The sequence below is a fragment of the Gossypium arboreum genome, chromosome 2, assembly GCF_025698485.1.
Source record: "Gossypium arboreum isolate Shixiya-1 chromosome 2, ASM2569848v2, whole genome shotgun sequence".
NCBI classification, from domain to species: Eukaryota; Viridiplantae; Streptophyta; class Magnoliopsida; order Malvales; family Malvaceae; genus Gossypium; species Gossypium arboreum.
Genome location: NC_069071.1, coordinates 89,281,041 through 89,304,935, shown reverse-complemented (window position 1 = coordinate 89,304,935; position 23,895 = coordinate 89,281,041). Strand labels below are relative to the sequence as shown.

Sequence of the window (23,895 nt, the reverse complement as noted above, 5' to 3'; positions counted from 1 at the left end):
TGTATGAAAATGTGCTATTTATCTCATTTGTAGGTTTGAGGTTAACCTTGATAATGATAATGAAATTTGGATTAGCTTAAAATGAGTTGATTATAACAATGGGATGTTTATTTGCTTATGACTTACTATGTAACGCCCCAATTTTTAGGAATTCTGTGAGTGTTGGCAAATTTTAAATTTTGGTGTTCTGTCTGCTTGGCGTAGATTTAATCAGGTTAGTGGGTCTCTAGAAGGCCCAAGTTTAAGTTAAATCCGGTAATTTTAGTTAATTTTAATTTTATAGAAAAAGGTGTTCTGGTTAGCTGGGCTTTAAGGTATTAGTTGGGTAAAATAAAACACAAGGAAGCCCGTGGTAAGTTGGCTTGTGGCATCACTTGGGGGCTTGAGAGGTGGCTTGTGGATGACCAAGGAAAGCTAAGGTTCGAGTCGCAAGGTAAGCAAACTAGTGATATTAATTTTTATGTGCAGAAAAGGTAAGTAATGGAACCTAAGTGAAAGACTGTCAAGAGGAGTTTAAATTGCTCAAGGTATTGAGTAAGAAGGGGAGGGAGAGGATTTAGGAGGTGATTGGGAAGAGTAGTGATGGCCGAATAGTGGACTCTTGAGGAGCAAGAGTTGGCCGGCCAAGGGTTTCTTTTGGGGGGCAAAATTCAGCTAGGTTAAGTGCTAGTATAAATTCGGCATTAGGGGGAAAGTTGTGCCGTTTGCTGACCATTCTCCTCTTCTCTTCAAATTTTTCTTTTTCTTCTTTTCCTTCATAGCCGAATCTCTCTAACGACCTGTGCATCTCCATCTTTTGCTTTAAACATTTCTAAAACCTTCATAGCCATTGCCATAAAAAGTCGAAATCTCGAAACCCATACTTTCTTCTGTGCCGATTTCTCCTAGCCAATTTTATTATCTTTTCCATCATTCTTGATCGATTCTCTAGTTCTCTAAACCTCAAGGTTTTGTCGACAAGACCATAGCAAAACCCTCCTATTTCATCTTTCTTTACACAGCTTCAACAAAAGCCGAAAACCCCACTCTCTTAGGAACTTGGCCGAATAGTGAGATCACTGAAGGCTCGACTTTTGTTATCATTTGAGGGCTTAGATCGGCATCATAATTGAGTATAAATTAATTGGGATCATTGACCGAAGGAACCGGTGGTAAGTCTTTTCAATCTAGTATTTATTTCATATTTCAGAAAAACTGAAACCCCTAAAGGTTAGGGAGGCTGTCGACTTGGACTTGTAGCCCTAAGGGGTTGTGATAACTGTTTTGTCTTGATAATAATATGATCTAGATGCTACTGATCAAGGGCTTGGACAAGTGGAGCAACGGGATCTAAGTCTAGTCACAAACTTCGGCAAAGGTAGGATCGCCAGTGCCTAAGGTGTTATGGCCGAATAAGGTAAGGAGTTATTATGTAGTTCGTTTCGGTAGCAGATTAATGTGCAAGTAATATAATTGTAGGTAGTTCGTGTGTGGATCTCGTCAACGAATCGTCATAAAACAGGTGTGTAACTGACAACCTTTCTTAGTATAGATCGACAAAAGCCAAAAAGCCGAAATGCTGAAAACCGGTATTTTGTAGATTTGCGAGTGTGTGAATGCTCGTGAGGTAAATCGATTAATGTTTTTGGTAAGCTGAAATGTTTGGAGTGAAAAGTGCATGATTTCTGTACCCTCGATATTTTTAGGCTTAATGGGCCAAAATTTGAAATAAAGGGCCAACGGGCCCAATTCGGTAAGAACCCTCAGTAAGTGATTCTGTTAGTACGTGAAAGGTAGGAGTATGCATGAAAAACCCTAAAATAGATAAATTACAGATACCCCTATGGTTAAATTGACCTAATTGCATGTTTGACTGTTGTTATTTACTGCATACCATGTTGTTATCTGATGCATGGGACTGGGATATTGATGGAGGAAGTACTGAAAGTGGCCTGTCCACGTACTGGAGGCTTTGCCTCAATTTACTATTAACCGAGCAAAGCAAGGCTGCAATCGTGGAGTGTAGAAATTTGGGTGGGTTAAGCTATTCCCACATGGAGTGTAGAGTGATGCGGTGGAGTGTAGCGATTGGTGGGTTGAGTGTCTCCCCAAATGGGCTTGCATATGTTTATTGATGTTGCATGTATTTTGAAATGGGCCTATGGGCCATACTGTTATCTGAATAAGGGGCTAAGGCCTAGTTTAATGTAATCTGAAAAGGGCTCTGGCCCAGTATCACTATTATCTGAATGGGCTTAGGCCCAATGGGCTTGAGCTAACTTGGGCTTTGGATGGGTTTCCTTACACATTGAGTTTCCAAACTCACCCCTTCTTTAACCTTGCAGGTGGGCCTTGATGAGGGTGTCTTGGAGTCGGAGGGGATTCAGAGTGGCCATGGTGAACGCTTTTGGGTTTGAAAAAGAGAATGGTTTTCTTAAGCTATTTTTAATTACTATTTAATTTTTTTTGGGGGTTGTAATAAGGCCATTTTAACTTTATTTTCTTCTTTGATTTTCTGGGATTATATTATTTTAAAAAAATTTAAATTGATGGATAATAATTCAAATGGGCTAGACTTAGGGCGCGATTTCAAAACGATGCTTGTTTTAAAAAAACACGACGTCACGAATATTCGACTTACCAAAGATAACCACCCAAAGGAATTTCAATTTGTTATAACCAAGTGTGGCAATGGATGTGGGCATGTCTAGGATTGGATCCAATCGAAGAGCTTGGTACTTAAGCAGCCTTCATGGCTCACCTCCTCTGTTACGGATACCTACCTGGTGCCCAGCTTCCATTCACTTGGTTAGTTTAACAAAAGTCGACTTTTAAAACACTAAAATGGGAACATGGGTTCTTAACTTCAATGTGGCATGTCGGATTCGGCCATAACGTCTGGGTCAGGTTTGGGGTGCTACATACTAAGCTATTATAGCTTACTTTGTGTTTTCTTGTTCATTTTGTTTTATAGATTTTGGATTCAAGTTACAAGCTTAAGGATCGTCAGAAAAGTCTATCACACTATCAACCATCTTTGGTATTTTATAAGTTACATTTTGGAACTATGGCATGTATATGCTGTAATGCGTTTTGGAATGCTATATTTTGGTTTATGTATAAAGGCCATGCGAAAATGGCTTAATCTCTATGCTTGAGTATGTATTGGTTAAATAATGGTTTGAGTCTATTTTAGATATTATGGCTTATACCTTGGATGATTAGAACTTGTATTGTATGTGTGCATATTGAGATTGGTTGATAAATGAAATGGTCATAATACATGCATAAATATGTTTGCTCAACGTGGACATGGTTTGTATAGGAAAAGTTATATATGAAATTTAGGTTATTATGTTAGGTTAACATGCTATAAATGAGTTGGTAATAAAGGACATATTATAATGACCGAATATGATGGGAGATATATTGTATGTGTTTTTTTAAATATGGTTCATGGAAGTTGTGTCTTGAATATAAATATGTATCCATAATCGATGATTAAATTATCTTTGAAAAGTATATTTTATATCATGTTTTTATGACAGCCCCAAATTGACCCTAGTCGGAAAGTGGTTTCGGGACCACAAAACCGAGTCATAAAAATAATTAATTGCTATATTCTATGCTTATTGTGGGTGTACATGCACATGTGGAAGTTTCATTCTCTAATTTTACCAATTGTATGAGAAATTATAAAATAGGGATCAATGCGAGACGTGGTGAAATATTATAGGCTAATTTTAAATGGCCTATTAATACATGTGGAAAAGTGTTTGTCCTTGCATGTCAAATTAGCCAAATTGGAGCATGATGGCCGGCCATGCTATGGGTGGAAACATGTCTCCAACATGTTAGACTAGTGATGCATGTAGGAAACAATAAAATAAGAAAGTTAGTATTAAAGAAATGGAAAAAGAAAATGATGATAAGAAAAAAAAAATAATAATGTGTAGATGCCCGCTTTGCCGTGACCAAAAACAAAGAAAGAAAGAAAAGAAAATAGTTGTTCATCCTTTGGTAGTCTTGGCCGAATAGAAGCAAGGGAAGAAGGGGGAAGAGCTTGAGAAAAATCGGCTATGGTGGTTGCTAGACTAAGGTATGTTTGATGATATTCCATGAGATGCATGCATGCTTTAGTTGTTAGTTTAAGTTCTACCTAGCCCATGGTTTAGATTTCTTTTGCTATTTGATGGAGATGAAATTGCCATGGATGTTGTCTTTCTTGGTTGGTGTTTTGATGTTGTTGTAATGAAGCATGAAGAGGAGTGAGTTCAAATGTTTAATAAAAGGAGATTTTTAGGTCATTGAGTTCTTGTTGTTGTGTGTGTATGTGCATGAGTATTCGCCATGCTATAGAATTCATGTTGCAAAATGATAAATGCGTACATTCGGCTATAATGGGCATTAAGAGGTGAAGTTTGAATTAGTTAAAGGTTCATATAGGTTGTCTTGATGAAAAGAGAAAGAGAAGAATTAGATATCATATTTGGTGCTAGTGTGGTATATAAGGGTGTTGAACTTAAATAAGTAATATTCGGCTAGCATGATAAGTATGAAATATTAAGTAGATGAGATAATTGATGGTGAAGTGGCTAATAGGGACTTTTAATGAAATCTATGCTAAGGCGAATGTATCAAATGCTAAATGTGCTTATGTATATTCGCCACCTAATTAAGCACATAGGTGGTGTTGAATTTAATCTTGCACATTCGGCCATTTGGGTGTACAAACTTGTGATACTATCCTTGATTAGGATAGTTGGCAATAGGGTGATAGCCTAAGGTTGTGAACCAAATAGTTCAAAAGCATGGGGTAGAAGGATAAGAATTTGTCATGTGTATCCTATGAAATGAAATTTTAATGTGTGATACAAATATTTTACAAAGTGGTTGAATGGGTTGATTTAATTGTTTAAGCTCAAGATCCTAAAGGAGAGGCGTCCAACAAGGGAAATCGAAGGTCATCGAGTAGCCGACTTGGGATTATTTGCCCAACACAAGGTAAGTCATTAAGCATATATTTGGTGTTGATGTAAATGACCATAATATATACATAATTGTGTTTAAATGAGTTGATGTGTAAATGAAAATGTATGTGTATGGAATGATGCCATTGTTGAATGTATAAAGGCAGCAACATGCATAAGGTATTGGTCTCGGCACTAAGTGTGCGGGTATAAATGGACACGGTGACAAGATTGGCACTAAGTGTGCGGGTTTAAAAATTGTACAGCACTAAGTGTGCGAACTGAAAATATATAGCACTAAGTGTGCGAGCTGAAAATTATATAGCACTAAGTGTGCGAGCTGAAAATATATAGCACTAAGTGTGCGGATTCACTATATACTCTTGCGTTACAATTGGCACTGAGTGTGCGACATTATCGAGTTAATCCGGACAGCGGATCGGGTAAGTACCTTGAGCTCATGGCGAATGGGCACTATGGTCATGCTCGGGGTTGAGCTTGGTAAGCTTTAAACCTATGTGATGATTACAATTGTATGATTGTGGTGAAAATGAGTTGGTGTATAAAATGACTCAAATATCTTATTGAATAGAATATGAAATGTGAATGTATGACTTGGTACGAGATTGAACCGAAGGTCTAAGGAACTATGGTATAGTTCGATATGGATGGAACAATTAGCCTTGTTTCATTGTTTCACTTTGTGATGAATTTAGCTAATGGATAATTGTAAAGTGCTTATGACTTCTTGAGTTATAAACTCACTCGGTGTTTTCTTGTCACCCATTTTAGGTCTCGTGGACTCGTCTCTTTTGTGTGCTCGGAACCGTCAACGAAGTCATCACACCGCAAGCAATCTTTGGTATTGTCTTCTTAGTCGATCTAGGAGAACATTTGGCATGTATAGGCTATTTTGTTTTGTTGAAATTTGGGTTGTAAACTTTAGCCATGCGAAAATGGCCCATATGGTTGGATGGATTTGGTTCCAAAACACTTATTCATGAGTCTTAAAATCTCAATTTTGATAAGGTGGTCATAATTTGTGATATGAATGATGGATGATTAGTTGGGTCATGGAGGAATTATGAAATAGGCATTGTTTGCCTTAGTAACAGATGCTGACAGCAGCAGTGATGTGAGATTGAAAAATCACTAAAAATAGTAGAAGTAGAATTAAATAGTGAATAAATTATGAAATTGAACCCTGATGAATCTACTTTCATATAGAAGAAACGAAACGGTCATATGAGTCGGATTTTAAGAGATATCAGGTTTTCGTGAAACAGGGCCAGAACGGTTTCTGGATCCCCTGCTCCGACTTTGAAAATTCACTATAAATTAACCAGAGAGAATTAGAAGTCATACTCTATATGTACAGATTTCTTTGTGAGTCTAGTTTCTTTAGAAACAAACGTCATGAGTTTTGGAGCCCTGTACAGGAAGATATCGAAGTCGTAGTGCGCAAAGGTCAGTGTAGTCGAACCCTGAAACAGGGGAGACTTTAACTAATAAACTGTACTAATTCGCTTGACCAAAAATTCTAGAAAAAAATGTGTAGATGAAATTATGAGTCTAGTTTCAGGTAAAATTTACGGAACTGATTTTCGAGTTCTTGAACTCGAGATATGATTTTTAATGTAACAGTGATGCAGTTAGCTAGCCTGCCTTTAATGAAATTAATTATTTCCAAGAGAGAAATAAGGAAGTAAGCCGGTAACACCTTGTGGTCAAATCCGGTGACGGTCACGGGTTTGGGGTGTTACATTTTATTGGTATCAGAGCTATGGTTTAGTCGGTTCTAGGACTACCATAGCGCGTGTGAGTCTAGCTATACATGCCAAATTGTTAGTGCTTAATAATGTGATGACTTCTGATGGTTGAAATTTTTGTCTTGGGTAGCAAATGGAACCCGGGGTAGAGAGACCCTTGGCGGACGACGTTGAAAGTGTAGCGGCTGCTCCGCGCAAGGGACACCGCCTGTTGAGCCTCGATCATCCGCGAATAATCAAAATGAAGGGCGAAACAAGCCTTCTTCACCATGATGAATGAGTGGGTCGCGCAATATGCCCGAACCAATCCTACTGTCCAACCATTCCCGAATTCAAACACCCCACCCCAAGAGCCCGCAATGCCTCTAGTTACTAATCACTGTAAGGTGAGTAAACCACCGTGGACTTGATTAGGAAGCGTGGGGCGAGGAGTTCAAGGCCATAGTTCTTGATGATGCCGAAAAGGCCGAGTTCGCTCGATAACACCATTCGAGTGTTAGATGAACGCCATGCACACGATGAATGTCTTAAGTGTGCTATATCCTTGTTGCGAGACTCAGCTTACTATTGGTGGAGGACTTTAATTTCCATAGTCCCAAATGAACGAGTTACTTGGGATTTCTTTCAATCCGAATTTCGAAAGAAATACATTAGTCAACGGTTCATCGATCAGAAGCGTAAGGAGTTCTTGGAACTCAAGCAAGGCCGGATGACCGTATCTGAATACGAACATGAGTTCGTAAGACTTAGTCGGTATGCTCGGGAGTGTGTGGTTGATGAGGTTGCTATGTGCAAAAGATTTGAAGAGGGATTGAATGAAGATTTAAAGCTACTGGTGGGTATTTTGGAGATAAAAGAATTTGTAACACTAGTTGAACGAGCCTGCAAGGCGGAAGAGCTCGGAAGGGAGAAGAAGAAGGCCGAATTTGAAGCTAGAGATTATCGTAAAAGATCGACGGGTAAAGCTCCATTTTCGGCTGTAAAGAAGTTCAGAGAGGACACAAATAAGTCGAGGGCGACTGCGGGGATTTCCATTAGAGCACGACCATCGATGGACTCACGAGCTACTTCGGTAGCTAGTGTGGGCAATAATCGTCAAGAAAAGCCGAATGCCCCAATGTGGAAGACTACACATAGGTGAATGTTGGGGTAAGTCATTAATAGGGCTCATTATGGATGCGGTTCAAGGACCACTTCATTAGAGATTGCACGGAGCTAGATGAGAAGAATAAGATGCAAGGTGCAAGATCTAGTGGGACGACGGCTAGAGGTAGACCCCGAGGATTTCAGGAGGTAGGGGTGGTAATCGAGAGAGGGCCTCAATGCGGTTGTTCGATCCGAGACTCGTGCTCTGCTAGAGCATATGCTATCCGCACGAGAGGAGGCAACCTCCCCGACGTTATCACCGGTACTTTCACTCTATTTGATACTAGTGTGATTGCATTGATTGACCACGGCTCTACTCATTCATATGTATGTGAAACCTTAGCATCCAAGAAGACTCTACCGTTGAGTCTCTCGAGTTCGTAATTCGAGTGTCAAACCCTTTGGGTCAATACGTGCTCGTTGATAATGTGTGCAAGAGATGCCCCTAATAATTTGAGAATCTGCTTTTCCGATCTGCTGCTTCTACCATTTGATGAATTCGATGTTATTCTTGGTATAGATTGGTCGATCAGACGTGATGCGGTGGTGGACCGCAAAGGAAAACCATCGATTTAAAAGAGTGCCGGCGATAGTATCTTCTATGACCGCCGAGGTATGTGAAAAGGGGTGTGAAACATACCTTGCGTATGTGTTTGAAAGTAAAGAGACGGAAAGGAAACTCGAATCGGTACCAGTGGTTTGTGAGTATTCGGATGTTTTCTGAGGAGTTACCGGATTGCCACCGGTTCGAGAAGTGGAATTCGCATCGGTTGTACCGGTACTACGCCGATCTCAATAGCCCCGTGTCGATGACATTTTGGTCTATTCGAGAGATGATCTCGAGCATCTGAACACCGAGGCTAGTGTTGCAAATTTTACGAGATAAGCAGTTATACGCAAGGTTCAGTAAATGTGAATTTTGGTTAAGAGAGGTTAGCTTTTTGGGGCATGTGGTGTCCGCATCGGGTGACAGGGTGGACCCGAACAAAATTTCGGCTATAGTCGATTGGAAACCTCTGAGAAATGTTACCGAAGTTAGGAGCTTTTTGGGGCTTGCCGGATACTATCGACGATTTGTGAAAGGTTTTTCGACGATAGTTGCGCCGATGACGAAACTACTCCAAAAAGATGTTAAGTTCGAGTGGTCGGAACGCTGTCAAGAAAGTTTCGATTGACTAAAAACCTGTTTAATCGAGGCCCCGATACTAGTACAGCCGGAGTCCGGTAAAGAGTTTGTCACGTACAGTGACGCATCCTTGCTTGGGCTAGGTTGTGTGTTGATGCAAGAAGGTCGAGTTGTGGCTTACGCGTCGAGACAACTAAAGCCGCATGAGAGAAACTATCTGACCCATGACCTTGAACTAGCAGCCATAGTGTTCGCCTTGAAAATATGGCGACATTACTTGTTTGGAGAAAGGTGTCATATTTATTCGGACCACAAAAGTCTTAAATATTTGATGACTCGAAGAGATCTAAATCTGCGATAAAGACGTTGGCTTGAGTTGTTGAAAGATTATGAACTTGTCATTGATTATCACCCGGGAAAGGCCAACGTGATGGCTGATGCTTTAAGTCGTAAAGCACTGTCTGCTTTGAGAGCGATGGATGCTCATCTATCCGTTTCACCCAATGAGGTGCTAGTAGTCGAATTAGAGACCAAACCGTTATTGATTCATCAAGTACTCGAATCTCAGAAGGTCGGTGCCGAATTGGTCGCTAAGCGAGCCGAATGTGTTTCGAATGAGGAATCGGAATTTCAGATTGATGACAATGATTGCTTGACATTCAAGGGTCGATTATGTATTCCAAGGAATTCGAAACTTGTTTCGATGATTTTGAACGAGGCTCACAGTATTCGAATGTCAGTCCACCCGGGGTAGTACTAAAATGTACAATGACCTGAAACGTCAATTTTGCTGGCCCGGTATGAAACGGGACATTTCAGAATTTGTTTCAAAGTGTTTGATATGTCAACAAGTGAAAGCGGAACATCAAGTGCCATCGGGATTACTTCAGCTAATCACGATACCCGAGTGGAAATGGGATCGAGTCACAATGGACTTTGTGTCTGGGTTACCATTGACTCAGAATAAGAAAGACTCGGTTTGGGTCATTGTTGATAGACCGACCAAGTCTGCTCATTTTATCCTGTCACTTTGGATTTTTCGCCGATAAATTTGCGAATTATACATCTCCCAAATTGTTCGATTGCATGGGGTACCTATTTCTATCGTGTCGGATAGAGACCCAACATTTACATCGCGGTTTTGGAAGAAATTGCAAGAAGCTTTGGGTACCAAGCTGCATTTTAGCACTGCTTTTCATCCCCAAACCGATGGTCAATCCGAACGGATAATTCAAATACTCGAGGATATGTTGTGATGTTGCATCCTTGAGTTTAGTGGTTCATGGGAACGGTATTTACCTTTGATTGAATTCGCACAACAATAGTTTTCAATCAAGTATTAAGATGGCACCTTACGAGGCTTTATACGATCGTAAATGCCGTACCCCATTATTCTGGTGAACTTAGTGAAAGTAAAATCTTGAGGTTGATTTGATTAAGAATGCCGAAGCGAAAGTTCGAGTAATTCGTGAAAGTCCGAAAGTCGCCGGATCGCCAAAAGTCGTATGCGGATTTGAGAAGAAAAGACATTGAATATCAGGTTGGAGACAAGGTATTTCTCAAAGTCTCACCCTGGAAGAAGGTGCTTAGATTTTGCCGTAAGGGCAAATTGAGTCCGAGATTCATCGGTCCGTATGAAGTATCCGAACGAGTTGGGCCAGTAGCGTACCGATTAATTTTACCCCCTGAGCTCGAAAAGATTTACAACGTTTTCCAAGTCTCGATGCTTCGACGATATAGATCCGACCGTCATGCGTAATCACTCCATCTGAGATTGAGATTCAGCCTAATTTGAGTTATGAAGAAGAGCCGGTTCGCATTCTGATGCGTGAAGTAAAAGAGTTGCGAAATAAGAAAATTCCATTAGTGAAGGTGTTGTGGCATAAACACGGAATTGAAGAAGCCACTTGGGAACTTGAGGACTCTATGAAAGAGCGATACCCGAGCCTATTTACCGGTAAGATTTTCGGGGATGAAAATTTCTTAAGTGGGGGAGAGTTGTGACAGCCCCAAATTGACCCTAGTCGGAAAGTGGTTTCGGGACCACAAAACCGAGTCATAAAAATAATTAATTGCTATATTCTATGCTTATTGTGGGTGTACATGCACATGTGGAAGTTTCATTCTCTAATTTTACCAATTGTATGAGAAATTATAAAATAGGGATCAATGCGAGACGTGGTGAAATATGATAGGCTAATTTTAAATGGCCTATTAATACATGTGGAAAAGTGTTTGTCCTTGCATGTCAAATTAGCCAAATTGGAGCATGATGGCGGCCATGCTATGGGTGGAAACATGTCTCCAACATGTTAGACTAGTGATGCATGTAGTAAACAATAAAATAAGAAAGTTAGTATTAAAGAAATGGAAAAAGAAAATGATGATATCAAAAAAAAAATAATGTGTAGATGCCCCTTTGCGTGACCAAAAACAAAGAAAGAAAGAAAATAAAATAGTTGTTCATCCTTTGGTAGTCTTGGCGAATAGAAGCAAGGGAAGAAGGGGAAGAGCTTGAGAAAAATCGGCTATGGTGGTTGCTAGACTAAGGTATGTTTGATGATATTCCATGAGATGCATGCATGCTTTAGTTGTTAGTTTAAGTTCTACCTAGCCCATGGTTTAGATTTCTTTTGCTATTTGATGGAGATGAAATTGCCATGGATGTTGTCTTTCTTGGTTGGTGTTTTGATGTTGTTGTAATGAAGCATGAAGAGGAGTGAGTTCAAATGTTTAATAAAAGGAGATTTTAGGTCATTGAGTTCTTGTTGTTGTGTGTGTATGTGCATGAGTATTCGCCATGCTATAGAATTCATGTTGCAAAATGATAAATGCTTGGTACATTCGGCTATAATGGGCATTAAGAGGGTGAAGTTTGAATTAGTTAAAGGTTCATATAGGTTGTCTTGATGAAAAGAGAAAGAGAAGAATTAGATATCATATTTGGTGCTAGTGTGGTATATAAGGGTGTTAAACTTAAATAAGTAATATTCGGCTAGCATGATAAGTATGATATATTAAGTAGATGAGATAATTGATGGTGAAGTGGCTAATAGAGACTTTTAATGAAATCTATGCTAAGGCGAATGTATCAAATGCTAAATGTGCTTATGTATATTCGCCACCTAATTAAGCACATAGGTGGTGTTGAATTTAATCTTGCACATTCGGCCATATGGGTGTACAAACTTGTGATACTATCCTTGATTAGGATAGTTGGCAATAGGGTGATAGCCTAAGGTTGTGAACCAAATAGTTCAAAAGCATGGGGTAGAAGGATAAGAATTTGTCATGTGTATCCTATGAAATGAAATTTTAATGTGTGATACAAATATTTTACAAAGTGGTTGAATGGGTTGATTTAATTGTTTAAGCTCAAGATCCTAAAGGAGGCGTCCAACAAGGGAAATCGAAGGTCATCGAGTAGCCGACTTGGGATTATTTGCCCAACACAAGGTAAGTCATTAAGCATATATTTGGTGTTGATGTAAATGACCATAATATATACGCAATTGTGTTTAAATGAGTTGATGTGTAAATGAAAATGTATGTGTATGGAATGATGCCATTGTTGAATGTATAAAGGCAGCAACATGCATAAGGTATTGGTCTCGGCACTAAGTGTGCGGGTATAAATGGACACGGTGACAAGATTGGCACTAAGTGTGCGGGTTTAAAATTGTACAGCACTAAGTGTGCGAACGAAAATATATAGCACTAAGTGTGCGAGCTGAAAATTATATAGCACTAAGTGTGCGAGCTGAAAATATATAGCACTAAGTGTGCGGATTCACTATATACTCTTGCGTTACAATTGGCACTGAGTGTGCGACATTATCGAGTTAATCCGGACAGCGGATCGGGTAAGTACCTTGAGCTCATGGCGAATGGGCACTATGGTCATGCTCGGGGTTGAGCTTGGTAAGCTTTAAACCTATGTGATGATTACAATTGTATGATTGTGGTGAAAATGAGTTGGTGTATAAAATGACTCAAATATCTTATTGAATAGAATATGAAATGTGAATGTATGACTTGGTACGAGATTGAACCGAAGGTCTAAGGAACTATGGTATAGTTCGATATGGATGGAACAATTAGCCTTGTTTCATTGTTTCACTTTGTGATGAATTTAGCTAATGGATTATTGTAAAGTGCTTATGACTTCTTGAGTTATAAACTCACTCGGTGTTTTCTTGTCACCCATTTTAGGTCTCGTGGACTTGTCTCTTTTGTGTGCTCGGAACCGTCAACGAAGTCATCACACCGCAAGCAATCTTTGGTATTGTCTTCTTAGTCGATCTAGGAGAACATTTGGCATGTATAGGCTATTTTGTTTTGTTGAAATTTGGGTTGTAAACTTTAGCCATGCGAAAATGGCCCATATGGTTGGATGGATTTGGTTCCAAAACACTTATTCATGAGTCTTAAAATCTCAATTTTGATAAGGTGGTCATAATTTGTGATATGAATGATGGATGATTAGTTGGGTCATGGAGGAATTATGAAATAGGCATTGTTTGCCTTAGTAACAGATGCTGACAGCAGCAGTGATGTGAGATTGAAAAATCACTAAAATAGTAGAAGTAGAATTAAATCGTGAATAAATTATGAAATTTAACCTGATGAATCTACTTTCATATGGAAGAAACGAAACGGTCATATGAGTCGGATTTTAAGAGATAATCAGGTTTTCGTGAAACAGGGCCAGAACGGTTTCTGGATCCCCTGCTCCGACTTTGAAAATTCACTATAAATTAACCAGAGAGAATTAGAAGTCATACTCTATATGTACAGATTTCTTTGTGAGTCTAGTTTCTTTAGAAACAAACGTCATGAGTTTTGGAGCCCTGTACAGGAAGATATCGAAGTCGTAGTGCGCAAAGGTCAGTGTAGTCGAACCCTGAAACAGGGGAGACTTTAACTAATAAAATGTACTAATTTGCTCGACCAAAAATTCTAGAAAAAAATGTGTAGATGGAATTATGAGTCTAGTTTCAGGTAAAATTTACGGAACTGATTTTCGAGTTCTGGAACTCGAGATATGATTTTTAATGTAACAGTGATGCAGTTAGCCAGCCTGCCGGAATGCAAAATTAATTATTTCCAAGAGAGAAATAAGGAAGTAAGCCGGTAACACCTTGTGGTCAAATCCGGTGACGGTCACGGGTTTGGGGTGTTACAGTTTTGGTATTAAAATGTATTCGACTATATATATTCATATGACTAGAATTTATTTTGGTATATGTGTATTATTTAATATGCTTGTTTTTGGAGAATGGTATAAAATTTTGGTTAGCATTGAAATGAATGGGACATTGAGATATATGCTACTTATATGAATATGATGATATGTAACTTTATAAATTTGCAAGTTGATAGATCCATTTATTTATAAACTATTAGTATGCTTTGAATGTTGAGTTCACATATTCCATTTGAATATGAAATGAATTGTACCGGGTTATAAGTTAAGCATTAGATCTCTATATAAATATTTTTGAATTGAGTAATTGTATCAAACTGTGTTATGTTCGGTAATACCTTATAACCTCAATCCGGCGATAGATACGGGTTAGGAGTGTTACATTTTATTGGTATCAGAGCTACAGTTTAGTCGATTCTTGTACTAACGTAGCATGTGTGAGTCTAGTTATACATGCCATAATAATTACTGCGATAGTGTGATGACTCCTGAGATTTGAAAATCTTCTTTCATATAGTAAATGGATCCTGACAGAGCTGTAGCTGATGATGTTGAAAGTATAGCGTCTGTTCCCGTGCAAGGGATAGGGCCAGTTGATTCTCGGCCGACCTCGAGTAGCCATGAGGGGAAGGCTAAACAAGCCTTTTATCAAATGATAAATGATTGGTTTACTGAATATATCTGGACTAATCCGGCTGCAAAACAACCTCCACCGTCGATTAATCCATGTTCGATACCTGTTATACCTCAAGTGAGTGATCCGTTGAGATTGCCTAAGCCACTTGTTGATAAAATCAAAAAACACAGTGCTGAAGAATTCAGAGCTACTGATGATGATGATACTGAGCGAGATGAATTCTGGCTTGATAATACTATTCGTGTGTTTGATGAGTTATCTTGTACCCCAGATGAGTAGCTCTTGGGGAAGATCAGCCTGTTATCCCTAGAGTAACTTTTATCCGTTGAGCGACGGCCCTTCCACTCGGCACCATCGGATCACTAAGGCCGACTTTCGTCCCCGCCGACGGGTGGGTCTTGCAGTCAAGCTCCTTCGCCTTTGCACTCGAGGCCAATCTCTCTCCGGCGAGAAACCTTTGCACCTCACATACCTTTTGGGAGGCCTCGCCCATAAAACTGTCTACACCGAGATCGTCCCTTGGCCCGTAGGTCTGACACAAGGTTAGAATTCTAGCTCTTCCAGTGGTATCTCACGATGGCTCGGGCCCCGGAAGGAGGCCTTCTTCGCCTTCCACCTAAGCTGCGCAGAAAAGCCCAAAGCCAATCCTGAGGAACAGTGAAGCTTCATAGGGTCTTTCGTCCAGTGCGGGTAGTCCGCATCTTCACGACATGTCTATTTCACCGAGCCTCTCTCGAGACAATGCCCAGATCGTTCGCCTTTCGTGGGGTGGAACTTACCCGACAAGGAATTTCGCTACCTTAAGACCGTTATAATTACGGCCGCCGTTCACTGGGCTTGATGGCATGGCTCCCCTGTCATCAGTCACCAACTTCCTTGACCTTCCTAAGCCTGGGTAGGCGTCAGCCCCATGCATAGTCTTACGACTTTGCGGAGACACTGTTTTTGGTAAACGATGCCTGGGCACAGTCACTGCGACCCCTTTGTGAGGAGGCACCCTTCTCCGAAGTTACGGGCTATTTTACCGAGTTCATTAGAGAGAGTTGTCTCGCGCCCCTAGGTATTCTCTAGCCGATCTAGATTTGCGAATTCTTATCGATTATTCGGTGGTAGAATGGAAAGAATTAGGAGAAGAAGGCCTCACGGGTAATGAATGGGAAGATCGAAAAATTGGAAGAAGAAAGGATTTTTTGGTTAGACGCATGGAATTGGCTAAGCATTTTATTCGAACAAATATAGAACCAGAATGGATGGTTTTATGTCTATTATCGGTTCTTCCTCCCGAGTTGAGACCGATCATTCAGATAGATGGGGGTAAACTAATGAGTTCGGATAAAGATAGTGTGACACCCCTAATCTGACCCTAGTCGAAAAGTGGTTTCGGGACCACGAAACCAAGTTTTATAAATAATTGAAAGTTATATTCTATGTTCATGATGTGAGTAAATGCATGTGTGAAAATTTCAAGCATTAATTTTGCCATTTGTATGTGAAATCTTGAAACGGGACTTATGTGAAACATTGGTAAAATAGGTTAGGTAAATATATGAAGTGATCTAATAGAGCATGCATTCAAAATGTGGATTTGCATGTCAATTTGACCAACTTTGAATGTAAATGGCAGCCAACACATGCATGTGATAATGTGTTCTCTTGTCTCCATTTTCAATTGGTGGGGATTATGTATAATAAGGATATAAATAAACATTGTATTATAAAATGATTTTTATATATTGAAATAATAAATTTATATTAGTAAATGGTGATAAAAACAAAGCTCCATCATCCTTTTTCCACTTGCCGAAACCATAAGGAAAAGAAAGGAAAAATGGAAGGAAGAACACCTAAGGCATTCGACCATCTTGTGCTGGAAATTTAGGTATGATTTCATATGTTTTTCTTTGGATTTTGAGAAATTTAAATTGGTTTTGAAGCTCCTAAAATGACCCTTGTATATGATTTTGTGTTTGTGATGCATGAAGCATTCGGGTATGAGCTCAATGGGTTACATTGTGTATGTTTTGATAATTTGTAAGGAGAAATGTTTCTAATTGAGTATAAACAAACTAAATTACTATGTGTGGCTCAAATGAGCTTGAGTAGTCGGCTAATGGAGTTAGTTGAGTTATAATACTTGCTCAATAATGAAACGAACATGAGCTTAATGCTCAAATAGCATTCAGTTTTGGACCAAGTTAAATTTAAGGTTTGTTAAATTGCACTTATCATTGCCGAATGAGTTTAATGGCTAAAGAAAAATTGTTAAGTGCTTAGGTAATGTGCATTCGGTCATTAGGATGAGTATACATTTGATAATGTTTTGATACTTTGAAATGGAATTTAATTATTAAATGAGTTCTAAGCTTGTTGAATTTTGAGATGTGATTGGGAGTAAATTTGACATGAACATATTTTATTAATGACATATTGATAAATGATGAGTTATGATACCATGATATTAACTTAATTATCAAGTCTGCCGAATGTACATATAAGTAAGTGAAGTTATGTTATAATTGAACTACGTGTGGCTAGTAAAGCCTATTTAGTCTTCTTGCTATGTTTGACCATAAATATGATAATGCTATAATGGTAGACTTAATTGGATTTCGGCATTTTGAGTGATGCGTTTGACTCTTGTGTCAATTTGGGACAATATGTGTACTATGTGAAACTAAATGATGTTTATGAAATCCTAATATGCAAGGTATTAAGCTAGTATTATGTTCGATGGGGCATGAGTAGAGCATATGTATAATGCTTGAATAACTAGTTAATAAAATCATTCGCACTTAATTGTATAATATACATGTATTTAATCGAATAGCTAATTTGATAAGTTATTTAATAAGATCTATTTGTTTGAATCAAGCTCAAGAGCTAAGAGGGTCAAAATCAGATAAAGGAAAAGAAAAAAAAAGCAATTGAGTAGCCTATCCGCAACTATTCAAAATATCCGAGGTAAGTTTTAAGCGATTAATTGTTGAGTAAATTCAATCATAATAGGACATAATGAGTTGATTTGATAAGATATGATGTGGCCATGATATGTCTTAAACCCAAATGGTAAGTTCATAAGTGTTTGGACTTGGAAATTTAAGAGCAAATTGTAATAAATTGCTTGGACAGCAGCAGTAATGTGATTTTAGAAAATCACTATAAATTGTTGGTGTGGAATTATAGGCTGAATAAAATATGTAATCAAAGCTTAGTTGGTCTAGTTTCTTATAAAAGAGACCGTGGAAGCAAAGAAATTTCCTATAAAGAGATATTAAAAGTTGTGCGGGACAGTGTCGAATGACTCCGAAATCCCCTGTTCTATTTTTAGAAAATCATTATAATTTGTACAAAAATGGTTATGAGATAAGATTTATATGCTTAGACTCCTTAATGAGTCTAGTTTCAAATGAAATCAAGTAGAACGTACAATGAGAATTTTGATTCGTAGTGAAGACCGGTCAAAGTTAGTCAAACAAAGGAAACAGGGAAACTTTAAGAAAAATCTGGTATTGATTGGCCACACCTAAAATTCTGAAAATTTTATGGATGAAAGATACATGAGTCTACATTCGGGAAAATTAACGGCAATTGATTTTGAGTTTTGTAGCTCGATTATAAACAATTTAGTGACTGTTGCTCAGAAAACTGCTTGTAGGAATATGTGATTACATTGTAAACTTTGATGAAACTATTTGAGTTGCTTATAAGCTATTGCTGAAATTGATGTACCGAAAAATATGAAATATGTATGAGATATATATATGTGATAAGGCCTAATGGCCGATGTGATGAATGTGAAAGTGTGTATATATGTGATAAGGCCTAATGGCCGATGTGATGAATGTGAAAGTGTGTATATATGTGATAAGGCCTAATGGCCGACGTGATGAATGTGAAAGTGTGTATATATGTGATAAGGCCTAATGGCCGATGTGATGAATGTGAAAGTGTATATATATGTGATAAGGCCTAATGGCCGATGTGATGAATGAGAAGGTGTATATATATGTGATAGGGCCGAGTGGCCAAAGTGATGGATGTGGAAGTGTATAAATGTGATAAGTCCCGAAGGGCATTTGTGTCAGTACTATATCCGGGTTAAAACCCCGCAGGCTTTATGCGAGAATATTATCACTGATTAATGACTGTAGGCTTCGTGCTCGTACTACATCCGAGCTCTAATGACCCAATGACTACGTGTGGAGATTTTATCCTGGTATGCCCCGAACTAAAGGTTTTGCTGAAGATTCAAGTAAAGCGTAAGATTATGCGACTTCACAGTGACAATTAGTAATAAATACGTTCAATGTGTTAAGTTGGTCAGGTATGTATTTGAGATTATATTTAAGTTTGACTTAGACAAAATCACAAGGTCGTCATGTGATGCACATGTGAGTAAAGCAATAAGGCTGTTCTATGATTATTGTGCATTTGGTCAATGTGGAAAGTCAGGTAAAAATAGGTAATGTACCTATGATCATAAGAGGTCACCGTCAAGTGAGAATTTATCTGCCTATTACATATGATGAGACGTGCATATTCGGAAAAAGGGTTGGTATGCCCGAAGGAAGAGTGAAGTAAAATACGAACAATTATGTTATAAGTTGATTGTTATCTGTTGACACTTTGCTTGAAACTTACTAAGCATTTTAATGCTTACTCCGTGTACTTTGTTTCCTCTGTTTTATAGATCTTATTTGGAAGCTACAGGCTCGGGGATCATCAGCAACTAGTCACACTATCACTACCCACTGTTTGGTACTGCTACGTTTTGGAATATCTTATGGCATGTATAGAATAGACTAGTAGTGAGAGGATATTTTGGTCAATGTATAGGACTACCCTTTTGTTGTAGGTCATGTACCTTTCGGTTTTGTGTAAATTTGGATAGCCATGCGAAAATGGCTTAAGTATACTTGATCATAGCATTATAATCATTTTGTATGTCGTCCGTCGAGAGGTATGGAAATGTTGGTAACGGTTAGTCATGGGAATGGTTATTCATGATCACCTTTGGTATATGTATGACAAACTCTAGATGATCCATGGAGGATCATGAAATAGGTAAAGTTTATCTTACAAATAGATGCTGGCAGCAGCAGTGATATGGATGTGAAAAATCTCTAAAAATAGTAGGAATGGAATTAAATAGCGAATAAATTATACAATCGAACCTTTATGAATCTATTTTCATAGAAAATAACGAAAAGTTCATATGAACATTATATTATGAGATGTTAAGGATTTCGTGAGACAGGGCCAGGACGGTTTCTGGATTTCCTGTTCCGACTTTGGAAATTCATTGTAAATTAACCAGAGATAATTCGGAGTCATTCCATATATGTATAGATTTCTCTTTGAGTCTAGTTTCTATAGAAACAAACGGCATTAGTATTGAAGCCCTGTACAGGGAGATATCCAAGTTGTAATGCGTGAAGGTCAGTGTAGTCGATCCCTGTAACATGGGAGACTTTAACTAATAAACTGTACTAATTGGCCCGACCAAAAATTCTAGAAAAAAATTTGTAGATGCATATATGAGTATAGTTTCAGGGAAAAATCACAAAACTGATTTTCGAGTTGTGGAACTCAAGATATGATTTTTAAGGTGACAGTGACACAGTTAGCCTGCTGGCTGGAAATTTTTTTTATGGACTGTGAAAACAATTAAGTTAAGTCTGTGTGCACCTTGTGTTCGACTCCGGTAACGGACTCGGGTACGGGGTGTTACAGATAGGGTGCCCTAACCACCCAACAGCTATTCCATCCCCGTTGTCCATTGAACCCGCTCTGAATAATCCTCCTTTTACGGATTATTGCCAATGTAATCATAAAAGCTAATTTTTCGTGAATTTTAGACCAAGCTTCGATAAACTTTGATTTTCGCTAACCCAAAGACTAACCCTTCGATATATTTCTTGCTGGAAGTATCCTTGATCCCATTGATAACGAGTAGGACCAAATAATTCGATGGGGTAGTTGCTGAACCATACCACATAGTTACGCAACAACAAAAGCGCAAAAAGACAATGACTATACTCTCGAAAGGACGATTTCAATATTTCCCATACGTAATCCTTTGTATAAGCGTTGGGGTGGGCGGACACTAAGATGGAATAAGCCCGCTAATATGCCCAATGTCCTGCTACAATATGATGAGAGGCTATTCCTCCTGGAACAAAAGGATCAAAACCTTCCACGCCCCACGGATTCTGAGTTGGACCTTGCCGGTTAGACTATAAGGGTCCGACACCCATATTCCAGACCATACAATCTGTTACATGAAATGCGCCAAAGCCAAAGCAAGCCACTCTGAGAGAAATAAATGAATTCCAAAAATCTTGGGCAAATCCAAAGAAGGTTTTCTGTCGCTCATCACAAAAATTTCTAGATCCCAATATACCCAATGCCGGATAGTCGCCAAGAAGCACAAGGCGAAAACACAATATGTGCTCGGCCACACCTTCGTAACTCCAAATACCCGGATTTGTTATAGTCCCCCTATAATACTCCAACCGCCCCATGAATTGGTTATTCCTAAACGAGTCATGAAGGGTATAACGAACATACCTTGTCTCCACATTGGATCAAGAACGGGATCGGAGGGATCAAAAACGGCTAATTCATATAGAGCCATTTGTCCTAATCACATCCCGATCGCTTGCTTTCTGTTCATATAATGCATACGGCTCTAGTTGCCGCTCCACAGGAAATTCCCTCTGCCCCTACCGTACTCCAGCTTGGTAGTTTCCACCGCCTGTCCAGGGTTGAGCCCTGGGATTTGACAACGGACTTAAAAAGCCACCTACTGACGCTTTACGCCCAATCATTCCGGATAACGGGCTCGACTCTTTAGTATTCTGTTATTTATTACCTGTGTTTACTATTTAGGCACAATACCGTCACCCATTCTAACTAAGAAACTGAAAGGAATTTCTGAACCGGAAGAAGTGGGGGAAAGTGAGGAAGAAAGAAACATAGAAATAGAAACTATTTCCGAAGGGGGAGGGCCTAACCAGAAACAGGGGACCCAAGAAAATACTTCTTCTTCCGGGGTCGTATCGATTGGTTGAAAGGCCTGAAAGAAAACGTTGTGCTTGGTGCTAAAACTCGAGCAGTTTCTTGAAAACTTGCTTCAGATATAAAACTTTAAGTGTTCAGAGATGCTCTCGTTATTCCCAATAAAACGGCTCGATAACAAATCACTTCTTCTAAAGCACGGCCCGTTTGTTCCGCTCGCAATAATCCAATCAGTTCCCCGGGTAAAAAAACAAACTAGAGGAATGTTATGGTAAAACTTCGTTTGAAACGATGTGGTAGAAAGCAACGTGCGACTTGAAGGACATGATCAGCTGTGGATGTCAAAACCCACCACTTTCCGTTATGTAGAAATGAAGGTGCTTTTTGCTCGACATCCTTTGTTCTATTCAAGGATTTCGTATATAGCTAGAACGACCCTCACAAATTGCGACTACTAATTTGTTAAGAATTAATCGAATTGAAGCTATAGCGTCATCATTTGCTGGAATCAAAATATCTGCGAGATCGGGATCGCTATTTGTATCAATTAAACAAATTGTTGGAATTCCCAAAGTGATACATTCTCGCAAAGCCGTATATTCTTCTTGCTGATCAACGATGATTACAATATCAGGCAATCTCGTCATATATTTAATCCCGCCCAGATATGTTTGAAAGTGAGATAATTGTCTCTTCAACATAGCTGCATCTCTTTTCGGAAGACGGTTGAGTCCCCCCGTCTTTTGTTTTGTTCTCAAGTCCCTGAACTTATGAAGCCTCGTTTCTGTAGTGGGCCAATTTGTTAACATACCACCGAGCCTTTTTTTATTAACATAATGACACCGAGCTCGGACTATTTGGGGGGGCTGGGGTAGGTAAAACAGTAATCATTATGGAATTGATCAACAACATTGCCAAAGCTCATGGGGGATCCGTTGATAATTTAGGTCCTGTAGATACTCGCACAACATCCCCTATTCATAAATCCGTGCCCGCTTTCATACAATTAGATACAAAATTATCTATTTTTGAAACAGGAATTAAAGTAGTCGATCTTTTAGCTCCTTATCGTCGTGGAGGAAAAATCGGACTATTTGGGGGGGCTGGGGTAGGTAAAACAGTACTCATTATGGAATTGATCAACAACATTGCCAAAGCTCATGGATTCGTATCCCTATTTGGCGGAGTAGGTGAACGGACTCATGAAGGAAATGATCTTTACATGGAAATGAAAGAATCTGGAGTAATTAATGAACAAAATCTTGCGGAATCAAAAGTGGCTTTAGTCTACGGTCAGATGAATGAACCGCCAGGAGCTCGTATGAGAGTTGGATTGACTGCCCTAACTATGGCGGAATATTTCAGGAGCTAGAGGAAATGCATCTCAAGTGCACCAATTAGTAGGTATGAGAGGATTAATGCCGGATCCCCAAGGACAAATGATCGATTTACCCATTCAAAGCAATTTAAGCGAAGGACTGTCTTTAACAGAATATATCATTTCTTGCTACGGAGTCTAAAGGGGTTGTGGATACCGCCGTCTGAACATCGATGCTGGATATCTTACGCAGAGACTTGTTGAAGTAGTTCAACACATTGTTGTACGTAGAACAGATTGTGGCACCACCCGAGGGATTTCTGTGAGTCCTCAAAAGAGGACGCTTCCGGAAATGATTTTTATCCAAACATTAATTGGTTGTGTATTAGCGGACCCATATATATTGATAGATAGAACTTCCATTTATTTGCTGAATAGACAGATCGAGCAAAAAAATCATAACTATACTTAACAATAATGTAACACCCCGTACCCGAGTCCGTTACCGGAGTCGAACACAAGGTGCACACAGACTTAACTTAATTGTTTTCACAGTCCATAGAAAAAATTTCCAGACTAGCTGGTTACTGCATCACTGTCGCCTTAAAAATCATATCTTGAGTTTTAAAGCTTGAAAATAAGTTTCGTAATTTTTCTTTGAAACTAGACTCATATGTCCATCAACATAATTTTTTATAGAACTTTTTTTCGGGCCAATTAGTAC

General features: G+C 39.0%; 1 protein-coding gene and 1 pseudogene across 1 annotated transcript; one reads left to right on the top strand and one right to left on the bottom strand.

The window, feature by feature from the left end:
- Positions 1 to 15,125: 15,125 nt before the first annotated feature.
- LOC128285104 (photosystem II CP47 reaction center protein-like) lies at positions 15,126 to 21,470 on the bottom strand (annotated as a pseudogene).
- A 1,275-nt stretch (positions 21,471 to 22,745) lies between these two features.
- On the top strand, positions 22,746 to 23,225 carry LOC128285103 (ATP synthase subunit beta, chloroplastic-like). The gene has a single exon (XM_053022428.1). The coding sequence runs from the start codon at positions 22,746 to 22,748 to the stop codon at positions 23,223 to 23,225; it is 480 nt and encodes a 159-aa protein (XP_052878388.1).
- The last annotated feature ends 670 nt before the right edge of the window (positions 23,226 to 23,895 follow it).

Excerpts from the sequence above, each read along its gene's own strand:
- LOC128285103 (XM_053022428.1), top strand. The coding sequence starts at position 22,746 with ATGGAATTGATCAACAACATTGCCAAAGCTCATGGGGGATCCGTTGAT.